The 17243-nt window shown below is 38.0% G+C and overlaps 1 protein-coding gene across 1 annotated transcript in view; it reads right to left on the reverse strand.

The window, feature by feature from the left end:
* Positions 1-17243, reverse strand: part of USP9X (ubiquitin specific peptidase 9 X-linked) — a 71263-nt gene that overhangs the window by 28055 nt on the left and 25965 nt on the right. Inside the window, exons 5-17 of the mRNA XM_033147157.1 lie at positions 16064-16176; positions 15600-15818; positions 14249-14364; positions 12387-12638; positions 12161-12299; positions 10771-10923; positions 9704-9808; positions 8202-8408; positions 7184-7320; positions 6222-6355; positions 5572-5659; positions 3330-3672; positions 353-448 (exon numbers count right to left, since the gene is read on the reverse strand). Of these exons, the coding sequence (XP_033003048.1) occupies positions 353-448; positions 3330-3672; positions 5572-5659; positions 6222-6355; positions 7184-7320; positions 8202-8408; positions 9704-9808; positions 10771-10923; positions 12161-12299; positions 12387-12638; positions 14249-14364; positions 15600-15818; positions 16064-16176 (2102 nt within the window). The remainder of the gene's footprint in view (positions 1-352; positions 449-3329; positions 3673-5571; positions 5660-6221; positions 6356-7183; positions 7321-8201; positions 8409-9703; positions 9809-10770; positions 10924-12160; positions 12300-12386; positions 12639-14248; positions 14365-15599; positions 15819-16063; positions 16177-17243) is intronic.

Here is a 17243-nt window from a genome sequence, read left to right on the forward strand (position 1 = left end):
GACAAAAGTAATCCTTCATCTGTAATTTGCACGGATGACACTCATGAGCAGAAGATTCCAGCAACACTAATACTTCTAACAGGCTTCAGTTTGGCAACAAAATTTTTGGAATGATGAAAATACATGGCAATTAACAACTTAAAAGCCATTAGTTAGTATTAATTCCTATTTGAATGAAGAGTCAGCTTAAGAAGAAATGAACAACAACAACAACAAATGTTCTCAGAGATTTACTTTTGTAAAATGGTTCTCAAGCAAAGCATACTAAGGAAGGAGACTTTCATCAATGAAAATGGTAAATGCTACCTATTTTTTTTTAATTAAAAAACCCCAGTTCTTTTCATAATTTTACCTGATTTACTTGCAATCTCGGACCAAGATTGGTATAGATTTCCTTTAGTAGATCTATTGCTCGACTAGCAATGTCATCACTTCCTTGAATTACAACCTAAGGCAGAAATATAAAGCATATACCACTTTAACTTAAGCATTATGGCCTATGAGAATAAAATCTCTAAGTGCAATCGTGACAAAAATATGTATATAAAATCTACTGCAAATTGTGTGTGACCCATTCTTGGCTTTGATACAACACACAGTAATATTATTTCATTTATGAACTATTTTCCATAAGGTATCCCAAAGTGATTTACAATTTTTTTAAAAAGTCATTAGATTCATCTATGACAACATCATACGCACATGAAATAAAATTTTCCACCCTAGCCCATGAGTTGAAGTTAAAGCAATACATCAGAAATAACATCCAAAGAACGTAATAAGCCCTATCCCAGACAACCATTTATATAGAAAGCAATATACAGTTTATGCTAATCAAAAAGTTTTATAGTGTGAAGGGAGTCTGATGTTTTCAGTTTTAGCCATATACATAACAAAGCTGAACCTATCAGCTGCAAAATGATTTTATGCTTCAAACCTTGTGCCAATTTTATTTTATTAGTCTATTTCCCCCCAAATGCTATTTCCCACACATTATTGTACCAGTCTGTCAAAGAAATGCCCCCCAGAGTTCTTCCAGTATCTCATTACAAGCCTGGCCAATAGTAAAAAATAACTTATCAGGGGTTTTAACTGTAAATTAGTGTTGCCTCCCATTAAAAGATTAGGCCGTGCCAGCTCTGAACATTTAGTGGCTTACTTGACCAGCAATTGTGATTTACAACAGAACATATATAAAAACAAAACAACTGTATATATACAAACAAATTTAAATGACAACTATAAATAACAAACTTAAAACTGTAGCACCTACATAAAATCAATTCAAATACAAAATAGATACCAACTGGGATAAAGATTTTAGAAGGTTTATAGAAAAAAAGGAATGTATTTGGAAGGTGTTGAAATGATAATAGAAAACGTGCCCGTATGATATGTAATGTGAAGGTTTTCAAAGTGTAGGTGGCCCAATTTTTATATTGTGTGGAACAGACCTCCTGGCAGGATGCTCTCTCCTGCAGAATGGGTATGTAGCAGATGAGGTGATCTTTTAGATACCCTGGTCCATAGTGTATATGGGCTTTGTACACCAATACCAGCACCTGGAACCTAGTCTGGTAGCTTAGTGGCAGCCTGTGCAATTCTTTCAGCAGTGGTGTCATATAATGATATTCCATCACAGTGAGCAGTCCAGCTGCTGCATAGCTGCGGTTACTGGGTCAGTCTCAAGGGCAGCCCCAAACAGAATGCATTGCAGTAATCCAATCTGGAGGTTACCAACACATGGATGACAGTGGTTAAGTTGCAATGATCCAGAAAAAGATGCAGCTATCTTTCCAAATGAAGCTCCTGAGGTCACCTAGGCTTCTAGTGACAGAGAGGGGTCCAGGAGCATCCCCACACTAAGAACCTGCTCCTTCAGGAGGATAAAACCAATCCAAAGCAGGCAATTGACAAATTATCCAGACTAGGAAATTGCTCATTCACAGCACCTCTGTTTCGCCAGGATTCAGAGACATAAGCTCACCACCAAGCGCAGGCACCAGCCCAGGGCTTGTAAGGCTTCTTCCAATTTCAATTTTACAGAGAAATTGAGCTGGATGTTACAGAGAAATTGAGCTGGGTATCATCAATGTTTTCGGGACGCCTCCTCTGGAACTATATTAACAGTGATACCAAGTTCTGCACAAATATGAGCAACCATACCCTGCAAGTGCCTTGCAGAATTGTCAAAGCACATCTCCAAGAACTGTACCTTAGGACTAGATTTCAATAGCCCATTCACCCCTCAGGATGGCTAAGTGAGTATGCAATAGTGGCACAGAAGCAAGCTTTCTTAGCTTCCATCACCAGCATACAGTAGGTACTATTATGTGCTTTCACCTGTGCTCAGTCATCTTTCATTTATAAAACTCGCTATATTCCTTAGAGTTCCCTTGAAAACCAGGGCACCATTGGGATCCATAGCACCAAAGGACACATAGAAGTGTTCGTGTCAATGGCACTTTCCATTGTGAGACCAGAGTCTTGGCAGGAGCACTAGGTAATGCCAAATGGAAAATCCCCCAAGTCCATGTGTTTCCAGGGGCAAACCTGCTGATTAAGTACTCCACTCCTGCAGGCTGAAGTCAAATGGTTGCTCCATAACAGGGTAATGCAAACATACCCCCTGCCCCCCCCTTCCCCAAAACCAATCTATCTACCAGTCATCCTTTTGTAAATAAAAGATCAAGGCTATGTCCTGTTATTTGTCAGGTCAATTATGTACTGAGGCAGCCCCTTGGTTGCCATGGCAGCCATAATGTGCCAAGTCAGCATTGATTTTGAAATCACCAAGTCTGGGAATTTTCCAACCCTACACCCAAGACTACTTCTGCCAGTTTGGGTAGTGAGACAGCTGGACTAATTGAACAGAGGAATAAAATGAGAACAAACTACATAATTGGCAGCTTTCCTGACACTGATTGCCATTCCTACAGAAAGAGCACTCCTTTTACAACGTGACAGCAATGAACTGCCAAAGCCACAGTTGCAACCTGATACTCCACACATATAATGACCACCTCAGGAAGCATTGTGTAGCTGCATGGACACAGCAGACTTCTGCAGCAGCATTAGAAAAATTAAATATCTGTGGGAACCTCATATTCAACATCAAATGAGTTTTTCACCGAGCCATGTGCTGATTTTACACTTTGTATAAATCACAACATATCAAAATAGGCAATGCATAGCTGAAGTATACAGTAGCACTCACATGTAATACCAGTTGCAGAACTTTTATTTTATTGGCCTAACCATTCAAACCAACTTTTTGGTCAAATTACTATAAACTACAACTTGAATGTTAGATGTACTTTTACACTTACCCTCCAAAGGTAATCTAATCCTATTAACTCCAAGTCATCCATCATATAGGCTCGTCTCTTTGCAACTAGCTTCCCTTCTCGACAGTTCACAGCTTTGAAGAAACGTTCAAAACATTTCATTCCATTTTCTGTTAAGAGTGAAGGGTCCAACTGAAGAACATTGTTTTCAAAGAAGTCTTTATTTATGTCAGGGTCTAAATCCGGTTCATCTCCCATAAGTTTAGAATACCATTTAAAACAGGCTTCACGATCACACAGGTAGACTGCATTTTCAGCTAAACACTTCCATATTTGTTTTGCCTGAGGAGCACAGAGCCATAGTTGACCATCCTTCAGTAAAAATCTAGCATGAAACAGAGAGGAAACAAGAAGTCATTAAAATTAGAAATGTCACTCTAATTCTATGAACTAACACTTGAAACTCAGTAGCTGATGCTGTTTTCAACTGTTCTCAAATGTATTCATACATTCTGGAATATTCCTCAATACAATCACAGAAAACAGAACAATCTATCTGGATTAAATAATATGCATATTATAAACTTGACATTTCACACAACTACTCTGTACACAAATGTCAGTCACATACTGACGTGTAAGCCAGTGAAAGATGTTAGAATCCCAGCTATAAAAGAAAATTTAGGCCAACAGATTGTCTTGGTATCACGCCAAGCAGCCTAGATAAATAGGTATTATGTACTTTTTTTGGACTAGTTGGCAGGTTCAATTTTATTGAATATCCTTCAGTCCTACAAAAAAAATCCCAACTATTGATTTCCTGTAGATGCATCTGTCTCAGTACTATATGCAGAAAAACGCTTCAATAACTATCCAAAGCAGAATAGAGCAGTAGAGAAAATTGTGTATAAATTGCATAGAGAAAATTGTGTGAATTTCACACAAAGAGTCTAACTACTGTGTCCAAAGAACACTTCTTCTATCCAGTGGTCACACATGAATAAAGGTATCTTTCCCCCATTAGTCCCAACTGATGCATTTCACAGCTAAAAGGAACATGAGTAGCATCAGCCATAATCAGAACGTTACCATTCCTCTCATGGTGTCATCTACTGCAAATATTTAGGGGGAAATGCTTTGTTATGTTTTTGATTACAACTGTATCTTCTTCAGGAGTGTTAAATAAAACATCCACCATCATAGTTAAGAATACGTGTGCTCTGATCTTGGTAGATTATTCTGGGCTTATCTCACCTAATATTAAAGGCTTTTTTTCTTTTAGCCAAGTGTGGTGTGTGTGTGTGTGTGTGTGTGTGTGTGAGAGAGAGAGAGAGAGAGAGAGAGAGCGCGCGCAATAATTGCAGGGATGTCAGAGTATGGTACATTTAAGTGAGGAACCTTGCCTGTGGAATGGCCACTTGGCTAGGAATATTCATTCTCTGTATTTTCAGACCATAAGAACATTAGGACTTGCACATGAGTAATCTCTTTCCTTGACAGAGGTACTGCATGCCTCTTTCTAATCCCTTGTATATGGAAAGGTTTCTAGTGTTATCACATATCATTGCTGTCCTAACATCAGAAAACCTGCTCCTTCAAACATGTTTTGATGAAACAAGGGATATGTTTGCATCAGCTACACTCAGACTAAAAAGTGTACCAGTACACTCTCTGCCCCTATTCTTTTGGGGGCAGCAGAGCAATTAAGCAGTAACTCAACTAGTCAGAATAAAGATTATGAGCGCTTGCGCTAGGAGCAATAGAGAGCTGGTATGTGAATAAATGAAAGCAGCCAGTGAGTCTTTGTCTGGGACATGGGAATTAGACAAATAAAGGGATTGTGCATTCTAGCTGGTAGATCTGGAACTAAAGAGCATGCAAGAGGGACTTGTTTCTAGCCATGCGCCTTACTGCGACCTTGTCTAGAAATAGATTCAGCCACAAGACAAATATCATTTTGTAGATCAGCTGTCCTCAACAGCAAAAACAGGCATTCATTTTTTGCTTTTTGAACAGCATAGATTGCTACTTTTACACCCAATTTAAAGTATCTGAAGAAGTGTGCATGCACACGAAAGCTCATACCAATAACAAACTTAGTTGGTCTCTAAGGCATGGCTGTCAACTTTTCCCTTTTCTTGCGAGGAATCCTATTCGTAATAAGGGAATATCCCTTTAAAAAAGGAGAAAGTTGACAGCTATGCTCTAAGGTGCTACTGGAAGGAATTTTTTAATTTTTTATTTTGTTACGACCCAATGTAAAGCAAGTATCACTAAAACCAACCGTAGGAAGTTCAGACGTTCTTGGACTTCTTGCACATGACTGTATCTACTCCCTGGTCTTACAGTTTGTGGATCGTATTCTCCATGCTCTGAAAATTTAATACAAGATATTATAATACATTTTAAAAAAAAATCTAACAGCAAAACCTTTTCAGTTTTTCTCTAAAGGACGTTCCATTATGTCCAAGAAAGTGCTTAGGATTACATACATTTTTAAGTTTCTTATCCAGTCTTATCTATTAAAAGGGTATTTAATATTAGTGACGTCTTTTCTATTTGAAAGCTATATGCAAAGTTTACATTCCAATAACAATTTACTTTAACAAAATTACTTTGGAAAATTATCAGAAGCTACCCAATATTAGATACCATATTTGGGAGATATCAATTTTTCAATCACAGCACATTTTAAAGCTATTGTAAAAATACACAAATGTACACAAAATTGGCAGCTTTGCCAATAAATTTATTCTGCCCCTCTCCACCTCCACCATTGAATTATTTGCATAAATATGTACAGTCTGGAAAAATACCTAAAGTAGAATCTAGGCGGAAGGTGACTTTCCCACTTCCTTCAGCATATAAGGAATAAATAAATAAATAGCAATATATCTCATAATGTAGTTCTAGACAAAATTTAATTTAACTCACCTTTAGCATACTGTCTCATGCTTTCCATATACGCTGAAAGATTTTCTGCAACTAAAGTTACTAGAGCATGATTGTGCTGAAGTTGATTGATTAAGTCATGGCGATAAAATACATGGGGGCTTCGCTGAGTTTGACTGCAGTTTAAACACACATCAAAGTGTTACAAGACCTATTACTGAGAGTTTCAAACCATCAATTCCAAATGGCTACCATATTGCAAAACTATGCACACTCCCTCCCAAGGCTCCTAATCCCCTTAGATATGAGAGGAGTTCAGGGACTTGAGCAGACCAATTAGTTCTCCCCAGTTTTCTCTCTCTTATTTTCAATGAATGCATTAAAATTCTGTGTCTCAACTTCTCTCAACCATAGCACTGACATTCTCATGCAGACTGCCAAGCTTCTGATTGCCCTTTAAGTCTTTATTCCCCCTACCCCAAGACAAGAGCTTCCCACAGAAAACACTGAAAAAAATCCAGTGTTTCAGTATAATTGTGATTGGGCAACAGTGCCCTCACCCCAAGGTAACAGTAAAGACATGAGTTCGTGTCTTCAGCATTCAGTGTGAAACAAGTTCCATCTTCAGACAATGGAGTGAGTTACTCCCAATTTTCTGGCTTCTATAGGCTTCAGCTTTACGAAGGCCATAAGCCAATTTAACTGAAAGGAATGACCAGTGAGAACCAGGGGGAAATGATCTGATCGTCAGGCAGGAGAGAAAAAAATGAGGCGACTGAGCTTGCTTCCCAGAGTTCTTTGCTCTCCTGCCTCCATCACGTGATTAGAGAAGTTACCCAACCCATCCATTTGGGTAATCAGCAACCATCTCAAATGGAATTGCATCCATGAAATATATTAATATTTCCCAATATATTTCAGCAACACTAATGGATTATGTGAACTGTGTACCCTTTTCTAGCCCAACACATTAAAGAAATGAAAAGTTTATATTAAAGTCTCACCTCAAGTTTTGTGGTGCTTCACCAAACAAACTACAAATTTCCCTAATTTGTTTCAATGCAGGAATGACCCATTTATCATTTGTGCGAAGCTCTTCTATAAAACGATCTATCCATTGTATTTTTTGTGTATCTCGATCCTTAAAAAAACAAATATTTTTATTTTAGCTTGCAACAATTAAGTAATTTTAAAGTGGTTTGTCCATTTCTGGCTCCTTAGTTTAAATACTTTGGAACTGAATCATTAGGTTAGAAAACACCCTACTAGAGAAGTTAACCAACAAACTCAAAATAGCACAGGTAGAAGCAAAGGAGGGACCTTCAGCCCAATATGGGTCTCCTTCATCACATACACAGCAAAACAGGACAATGACCAACCCTCCCCTGCAACATCTAATATCATTTGTTTTTATCCCTTTGGTGTCTGCTGCCCTGGTATCCTTTTGAAGAGGAGGGCTGGGTACAAATTCAATACATAAATAATATGGACACCATGGCAAGTTCTCGTTTAATCCAAAGGGAGGAAGACAAAGTGAAGCTGAAAGGGAGGGAAGACATATGCCAGCCCATAGCTTGCTCATAAGCCTCTAAACTATGGTTAGGAGTATAATCTGAAACGAGCTTTTTGATATCTACCCTCTTCCTTTATTTTTGTGAAAATAATACAACAGTCTTAAAGCCACTATAGTATCAAATCCCAGTGTTAATACCAATGGGACTATGGATTATTGGACATACATGAATTAACCTTGTGTTCACAAGTTCCCTTCATCACATGCTCTAATTTCAATAAGTTCCATCACCAGAAATAATTTCTTGTTACATCTGAATTGCCAAACTATGATTTTCATAACCCCTCTAAACCAGGGATGCAATCCTAGTCTGAAAGGATTCAACAGCAAGGCCACCATTTCATATTTAACAGCAAACTAGTTGCTGTTAAGGAGAGAGAAAGGTAGGAACACACAAGCATAATGTCAGCCAACCCAAAGTCAATGACTACCAAACAGAATATATTTACCTGAGAACAACTATAATCTAAGATTTTAATGTGGGCACTGAGAGCCTGGTCCATGATATCAACTGGAACATCATCACTATGTGCTAAATTCCATAGAAGGTTCAGTACTTTGTGAGCCATCACACCATCTTTATCATCCTCTGCAAGACGACGAATTAACTCAAGTAGCTTTTCACGCTGCTTTTTGCTTGCATTTGTCCAACTTGCCTAGAAAATAAAGGGACACCACCAGAATATTTTAATGTGGCCCAAAAATCAAAGGTATGTGAATCAAAATACTAAAAGTGTTAGAATTAAGTTATATTGTTAAAATGCAAAATAAGATGTGATAGTAATTCTACTGTTCTTTCCAGTAACACCGATTAGGATGTCAGCGCTGAGTAGCTTACCAAAAACTGGAAGAATTAAGCTATTTTTAGATCATTTTCAAATACTTCACTTGAATGGATTTGTAATCAGTAATAATATTAATTGTTCAGTGGCTGCATTTCACAGTAACAGGAAATAATAGGAATCCAGACAGAAAAGGCCTCTTCTTCTCCCATTCAAAATAAATCCATGAACCTGCTTCAGCAGAATAGCAGAAACCAAGCAAAATTTGCTTTGTTACCCAAGATTGTTAAGAATTGCCCTACTGAATCAGGCCAAAGTCCCACCAACACCAGTATCAACTTCTAAGTGACCAAACAGACTATGGGAAGTTCACACACAGTAGATGAGCACAATCTGCACTTGTGAATACCAGCAACAGGTATTCAAAAGTGTACTGTCTCCAAGAATGGATGCCATACATAGCCTCCATGGCTAGCAGCTACTGATGGCCTCATCCGCCATGAATTTGCCTAATCCTCTTTTAAAATCATCCAAATTGGTGGTCATCTCTACACCTTCTAGGAGTGAATTCTGTTGTTTATGCCTTAAGTGAAATAAGTGCCCATCTAGAATCTTCCAACATTAGCTTCATTGGATGGCCCTGAATTCTACTATAATGAAAGGGTGAAAAAGCAGCATTGATCATGAGTGCGAAGGGGATATCTGTGTGCACATATATCTATCGTTATAGGAATTCAGCGCCATCTGTTGGTTGATGGCGAAACTGCTGCTCAAACAAAGACTTCCTTGTTGCATTCTCCCAGAAGCCCTCAATTTTACTATAAGCCAAAACATCCCAGAGAGGACTGGTCAGTAAATACGGTTTCTTGACCCCCTTCATCCTTTGAAAATTAATCTTCCACCCACTAAAATATGCACACTAAGCACTGAGAGACTGCTTTTCCACATGCCGAAACATAACATTTGCTCCTCCCAATTCAGTAAAGTTGAAGTACAAAAAACTCAGGACTCTGGAGGAGCTTAGCTTATCCCCAAGTCCAGTGATAGTAAAATCCCCTTTAGGGATAGGCTAAAGGGCTCAAGTCCCTTCATTACCAGCAACTCCCACTGTTGACCCTGAGGCTGTCCCTTGCTCCAATTAATAACAGCAGATTAATATGTACGCTTACCTTGAAACAATCAAATAGGTGGTCAAGTTGTTCAGGAGAGAAATCCCAGGCCAGTTTTGCAAGGAGGTCATGTACATTCTTCACAATGGCTTCATGTTTTCCTGCCTTGATAAGAAAGTGTTAACACCATTTACTGCTATCTCTACACAAGACAGGATTGTCTTTATTTTTCTGAGACTTAGAATTTCTATTACAGCCATTTCCCCGCATGTTATCCTACTAAGTGGAATTGACCTGCACTTACAGTGACCTTAGAACAATGCTTGTAAAACCATCACTGTTTTCATCCTGTTCTCATTTTTCTATGGCAGGTTGGAAAAGATAGCTTATATAATACCTCAGACTTTAAACTGCACTTATCTCTTGCTCTCTTGACTTTTTCAATTACTATTCTTTAAAACCCTTTTGGATTTTTATTTACATAATCGATACTCTATATAAAGAGGCTAGATGATCAGTTTACAGATCATTACATTTCCCAAAGAAAGCTACAGCCAATAGTTGATGCTCCTTCATATTTCTAACACACATTTGCTTCTGAACATTTACGGTAAGCTTTTTTTAAAAATTACACTTTAGAATTGCAACTGACTTAGAGCAACAGCAACACTAGGCTTAAATCTTCATGTTCCAAAACATTAATAGAACTTAACTAGCCAAGTTTGAAAAAGCAGGCAATTAGCACTATGATCACATTGTCAGCTCAATCTACTAAACAAATTTAACTTAATAATAATAATAATAATAATAATAATAATAATAATAATATTTATATAGCATTCTCAGTGTGCATGGCACTTCACAGAGCAACAAGGTGATAAATTCCTGCTCCAAGGAGCTTACCATTCACAAAACAGAGAAAGGAAAGGCAGGATAAATCAAAGAATATGCAATTGTTTCAGTTATATGTGTTTATGCCATAGGGAATGGAAACAGGGGTTGATCAAAAGGCAAAACCTACAATGTTTAACTTCCGTATCACAAAATATAAGCAACTCCAACTCATGCATGATAAGTAATTCAAAATAAACTGCTCTCACTCGAGGTGACAGTTGTTTAGTCCCTACCTGTGCAGCCCAAATGTTGTCAAGGTCTTGCAAGGTGAGGGCCTTTTCTTTGATGACAAAACGAAGAATTTTCTCTAATTTTTCTACATACTGAGGTTGATGTAGACTATCCCTTAACACAATCGATAAGATATTATTCTGTTGAATCCACTCCTAAATTTAAGAAGGTAAAGAAAATTTCAGATGACAGCAAGCAGCACATTATAAACATGCCCAAAAGATGAAAGAGTCAAACTTATTTTTGTAACCATATGGAACAGGGGGTCCAACTCTGACCACCAGTTTATCTTATTCATAAGCAATGTTATCTACTGTGAATTCCACATATTACACTATTCAGGCACAATATACTATATAGGCATGTAAGCAGATACTAAAAGTAATGCCAAGAGCCAGCTATTTGGCAGAAGCATCAAAAGCCATTTCACAGAACCGTCAAAAGGGAGATGCTTATGGCCCTGCAAATGTTGGACTACAATTCCCATCAACCCCTGGCCATTGGCTGGCTGCAGTTGATGGGAGTTGGAGTACACCTGGTTATCTATTTGAGTTAAACAAAAGGCAAACAGAGCAACTTCCAGAAGCGCTGATAGTACAACTCACAATATCTGTTATTTTCTCATTTTCCCAGTGCTTCCCTTCCATTTCTGCACCTTGGCCTAACCATTTCCAGCCGCTATAACATGATGTTGTGGGATTACAACTCTCAACCACTGCTGATCATTGGTCATACTAGCTGGGGGCTGATGGGACGTTGGAGTCCAAGAACATCTGGAAGGTCACAAATTCTCTACCCCCAAACTCGTGCCACATTAAAATTAAAGCTTCCACCATCAACCCCACTAAATTTGAGCATAGAGTAGAAAGTACACAGGACATGCTGAGAAAAGTCTTAGCTCCGCTGGGGTATTTATGACATGGCTTTTTCAGTAGTTGCCCTAAGAATGTGGAATCCTTCCCTTTTTCACACTTGTGGTGTTCCTGATGCTGTTGACAGGTCCCATAATCCTTGACCATTTCCCATGCTGGCTGAGGAAAGTTGAAGTCCAACTATATTTGAAGTGCCACAGGTTCCCCACCCTTGGTTTAGATACCTTACTGGAAATGGTTTTGTTACACAAAGTCTTTGGTTCTTGGATTTTTACCATATGCTGAGCTTTTTGGTGGGTAGTTTTGAGTTTGGTTTAATCAAATACTGTATGTTTTCATTCTGATTGTTACTTACATTTTAATGTCTTATTGTTTTAATCTCATAAGCTACTTTGTGTCCATAGACAACAAAACAAGGTAAAATAATAAAATCAAAATCAAAGTTAAGGAAAACATCTCCTGGAAAGAAAGGCAGACAAATGCTTTGAACGGATACAATGATATAATTCAAAGAACTTACTGCCATTCTTTCTGCTGTAAGCCATTCCTCCTCTTCAGGATTGCCATGCCGATGAGTGTAATATGACACACTAGATATCACCTTGTTAACTTCATTTAGTGCATTCATTTTTCCATTAAACGATGAAATTTGCAACAACCTGTGGAAAAATGTGTGTATAAGGGAAGCAGAATCGGATACCAAACATAGAAAACACTGTAGTCATAAAATAAAATAAAGGCCTTACCTAAGTATCATTTTTAGTCTAAATATTTCTAGGTTTTTTACAGTTTCCTCTTGCCCTGGAACTCTTGAGGCTAAGTTCTTTAGAGATTTGATTATCATTGACAAAGCATCATTTTTGGCTTCATTCTTGGCTTCTTTTTTCAGTTCATCATCTGTTAAGTTTTCTAAAAACTGTGGAACCATTTCTATAATTGGAAGGAAGTATTTCTTCACTGTATGCAGTGTTAGAAACTCATAGCACTGTCCAAATGGTCTGGAGAGAGAAAAAAACAGTATAAAAGGCTTAAAGAATTATTAAGGGGAATCAGTATTTACTAAAATTTTGTATAAACCAGCAAGTTCATGATTACCAGCCAAAATATTATCCCTCCCCACATTTTGCAATCCTATTAGCAGATGATGAATGTTGTGGTTTCCGGGTATTTTTGAGGGGCAATATGTGAATTGGATACCCCCAAAACACCACTAAGAGTGGAGCTCCTCCTGGTGGCCACCATGTCCCCTCTACCCACTGAAGCAATGCTTTATGGCAGGCTTCTTCAAACTTGCCCCTCCAGATGTTTTTGGTCTACAACTCCCATGATCCCCAGCTAGCAGGACCAGTGGTCAGGGATGATGGGAACTGTAGTCTCAAAACATCTGGAGGGCCGAAGGTTGGGGATGCCTGGTCTATGGTAACAAAGTGTCAAACTGACAGAGGCTACTGTTGGAAAATTAGTGCCCCTCTCCCCACTTGGACTCCCATTCTGCCCCAGAAGCCCCTGCCAGGATGACATCTCATGACATTGTTCCAAGGGCCTTTGTGAGTGTAAATAGTGGATGTCAATAACTGAAAAAAGATATTGATGTATCTCAACACCAATAATTTCATCCCAGATCTTGACTACTTCCATACTATTCAAGATAAAAGTTCTCTACAAAGAGCTGAACTGCTAGCAAAATGGCTCTGGCTGAGTTTGTATGTATCACTCTTCCAAGAGCACTGGGGGTAAGGTACCTTAGGCCTTATACATACAATACTGCAAAATACCCAGATGCAACTCCCTACTGTATATGTAATATCCTCTTGCCCCCAACTCATTACAATCCAGATGAGCCAAATTTTCCACAAAAGAAACAACACAGGGTGTAGAAAGGTCAAATGAAGTGGTGGTCCTCCACCAGGAACAGACGTAGCTCACCAAAGTTTCAGCATTCAATTCCAACAGCAAACTGCTACTGGGGAAACTCTGAAACCTCACAACAAACCTTGGCTTTCATCAGTCTCATTGCCATAATTTCCCATACATTATAGTTCCTAATTAAGGTCACCTGCCCAAAAACTGAGCTTGCTAGATCAAAGCGAAGAAGAAAAATTAAGGTTTACTGAAAGTGTGTAAGGTTTAAAGCTTATCTGTATGGTAATTAAGGTAGTTTTATAAATCTTTGCTCCTAGACTGCAAACCCTAAATGACGAAGTATCTATTTTTGAACCAATTGGCTCTTTTTGCAATCAAGCTAAACAGAATGTGCCTAGGTTAGAATTTGCAAAGGAAGTAGTATACTGTTTTCATCCTCTTCTTCCCTTTCAAAAAAGCTCTGAACTTCTAACAATAAATCACACTAGAGGGTATATATACTTCGCAAAAATAATAAAAACTGCAGCACATCCATTCTCATGCACTACTGAAGAAACCAGAAGACTTCTGAATCTATTATTCAGACTTAATGCTCGCTTGCACAAGCTGGGGCATCAGATTTTTGTCAATCCTGCCACACACACGCACATATACACAACAGCGCTCTTGTGGTACAGCCAGTGATGAGCGAGAAACTAACTCAAGGGATACTGTTATTCAGTTGATACATAGAAAAAGGACTTACTTGATGAGAGCTGCAATAATCTGAACATTCAATGCTGATCCGCTCATAAAACGATCGTGTAAGATCTGAAACCCATTTAATGTGCCAAACTTGTTGATGAGATCTACTAGCCAACCCTGAAAAACAATTTTTCCTGCTTTACATTTCATTCTACCAACACATATTTACATTACAAAGTCCTACTTTTGGTCACAATTAGAAGTAAATATACTCCTTTAACCATGATTATCCTCTCGTGTACTGTTAATAATTTCAAAATATTTTACAAGTTGTGATAACACCAGCAATTCAGTATTAAACTATTATAAAAGACAGGTATTATGCACAGTAATCTGTTATCTTCTGACATAATTAATACAAGATTTCCTTTTAGGTTAGAAACCAGAAGCGAATACAGATTAATGGGGTGTGGGGGACAGTTTTAGTATACGGAGATCATCATAACAGGCCTCAGCCAAAAGCTATATTGACCTCCTTTTGAAGTTCCAGTCATGTGAACTGAGACTTCCCAACACCTTGAGGCTCCAAGAGAGTTAGCCTTGAAACAAACATACCAATTTATACACTACAATGAAGTTAGCAACTTTCACAAATTTTAACTCCATCTTTTTTGGCTGTGTTTTGATACATTTGCAACTACAGTTGTACCTTGGTTTTCGAACAACTTAGTTGTTGAACATTTTGTTGTTGTTTTTTACAAAGATTTTATTGGTTTTCCACAGTTGTTGAACATTTTGTCTCGTGAACGCCGCAAACCTAAAAGTGACTGTTCTGGTTTGCGAACTATTTTTGGAAGCTGAACGTCCGACAAGGCTTTCACGGCTTCTGATTGGCTGTAGGAGCTTCCTGCAGCCAATCAGAATCCGCGCTTTGGTTTTCGAACATTTTGGAAGTCGAACGGACTTTTGGAACGGATTCCATTCCACTTCCAAGGTACGACTGTACATTAAGGCTAATGATACTAAGTTTACAAATCCTGGTTAAGGCAGAAGCATGTTTAGCATTAGCCAAGGTACATTTCACAGCAGATCTAATAAATAACCATGGTGAAGTCTGAAAGAAAATAGTGAAGAGAATTCATTTTAAGATGAATATTTAAGATGATACCTAGTTCTGATTTGTGCACAATGCAGGCTATAGCATGTGTTTATGTGTCTACTGCTTTTATGACTTGATTAAGAATGCTCTAGGAAGCAGGGAGAGAGTACAGTTTCTGCTTCACCTGGTTCTTACTTTTCCAACTTAGCAAAAACCGAAGAGGCAAACCAGTACCCCAGAAAACAACTGTCCAGAAATGTCTTGTCTTAAGTGAGAATGATCACTGCTGGTTCAAAATTTCAAATCAACATACCTTTGGTGACCGCGGGTCTGGAGGACGAGCATAAAGTTCATCTTCAGCCAGCTGAACTCCAGCAGGAACAGTTTCAGAGGGACGTGTACCATTGTAAAGATGGAATTTGCAATGAGGATTTAAGGCCATTGCAAGAAGTTCAAGAAGAGGAAACCAATCTTGGGCCAGCTTCGCCACACAGAGTTCAACTAGGCGGTGAGTGTTGTTAATGATACATCTCTATTAAGAAAAAAATACTTTATATAAACTTGCTTGATAGTGAAATTCCTTATCGGAGTAAAGAAAATTCTATAAACCTTTGTTGCATGAAATTATTTCAAACCATACAAATTAAAGCTACAGGAATTATATAGTAAAAGTAACACAACAGTTTTCACAAGTGTCACAGGTAATTAACCAGTTTTTACCATACTGAAGCTGTTGACATCATAAGATACATGAATGGCTGACTAAAACAAACTTACATGAATCTCAAATTTCCAGCCACTCACTGCCTCATCTGTAAGGATTTTTGTGAAAGAGATTGTTAACCCATCTCGAAAAAATCGCTGACATGCTTCACTTTTAACATCAAGGCCTGCGTAAAAAGAGATAATCAAAGAATTAAGTTTACTTGGTGTCATACACTAACTACTAAATTACCAACAGTAAAACATTCAGAAAATGCTTCAAAAGAAAGTTGTTTAATACATTTAATACCTATTATACTTTAACTAAACTGCATAAAAGATAAGTTAAATTTTCTTAACAACACTGCAGACTCTATATCCATGCAATAGTTTAACTACTGTTGATTATTTTTCTATGCATGTTCCTAGCCTTCAAGGTTGCAGAAAACACTACACTGCAGACATTAAATGCCCAGAAGCTAGGAAATCCCTATCAAGAAGTTTGCAATAGCGAAAAGAAGTATCATTTTTATGATCCTTATCATTTATTTCCTCTCAACCTTGCAATCTTGCTTTTGCGTAACTCCCTCTACCAGTCAGCCCCCAGTCAACCTGCCCGTCTCCAACTTGCAATGGATCTGAAGGCAAATTAGACCTGAAACTGACTCCTAACATTGATTCTATTAGTTGAGCACTTTCTCCTGTGTTAATTCTTTAGAAATACTTCAAATCTTCCACCTGTAGAAACACAAATGATTTAAACTAAAAACTGTAAAAATCCAATTATCTTTTCATAATCTGTAAAATTCCTACAAGATGGATCACTATCATCATCTTCCCAAATGCAAACAAGAGCAAGCCGCTTGCCCAATACTGCCTACTGAGTTTAAATTGTAACCCATGGACTTCCCAAGTCATAGCTCACTCTCAGCCACTATGTACAAGAATTCTTCAGTTACGGGTGGGTAGCCGTGTTGGTCTGCCATAGTCAAAACAAAATAAAAAATTCTTTCCAGTAGCATCTTAGAGACCAACTAAGTTTGTTCTAGGTATGAGCTTTCGTGTGCATGCACATTTCAGTGTATCTGAAGAAGTGTGCATGCACACGAAAGCTCATACCTAGAACAAACTTAGTTGGTCTCTAAGGTGCTACTGGAAAGAATTTTTTATTTTGTTTTAAGAATTCTTCAACTACTAAAATGCTGTTTAGATATACAAATGAAAGTTCTCCACCAAACCAAAAGAAAACATACTT

Source organism: Lacerta agilis, chromosome 4 (assembly GCF_009819535.1).
Source record: "Lacerta agilis isolate rLacAgi1 chromosome 4, rLacAgi1.pri, whole genome shotgun sequence".
NCBI classification, from domain to species: Eukaryota; Metazoa; Chordata; class Lepidosauria; order Squamata; family Lacertidae; genus Lacerta; species Lacerta agilis.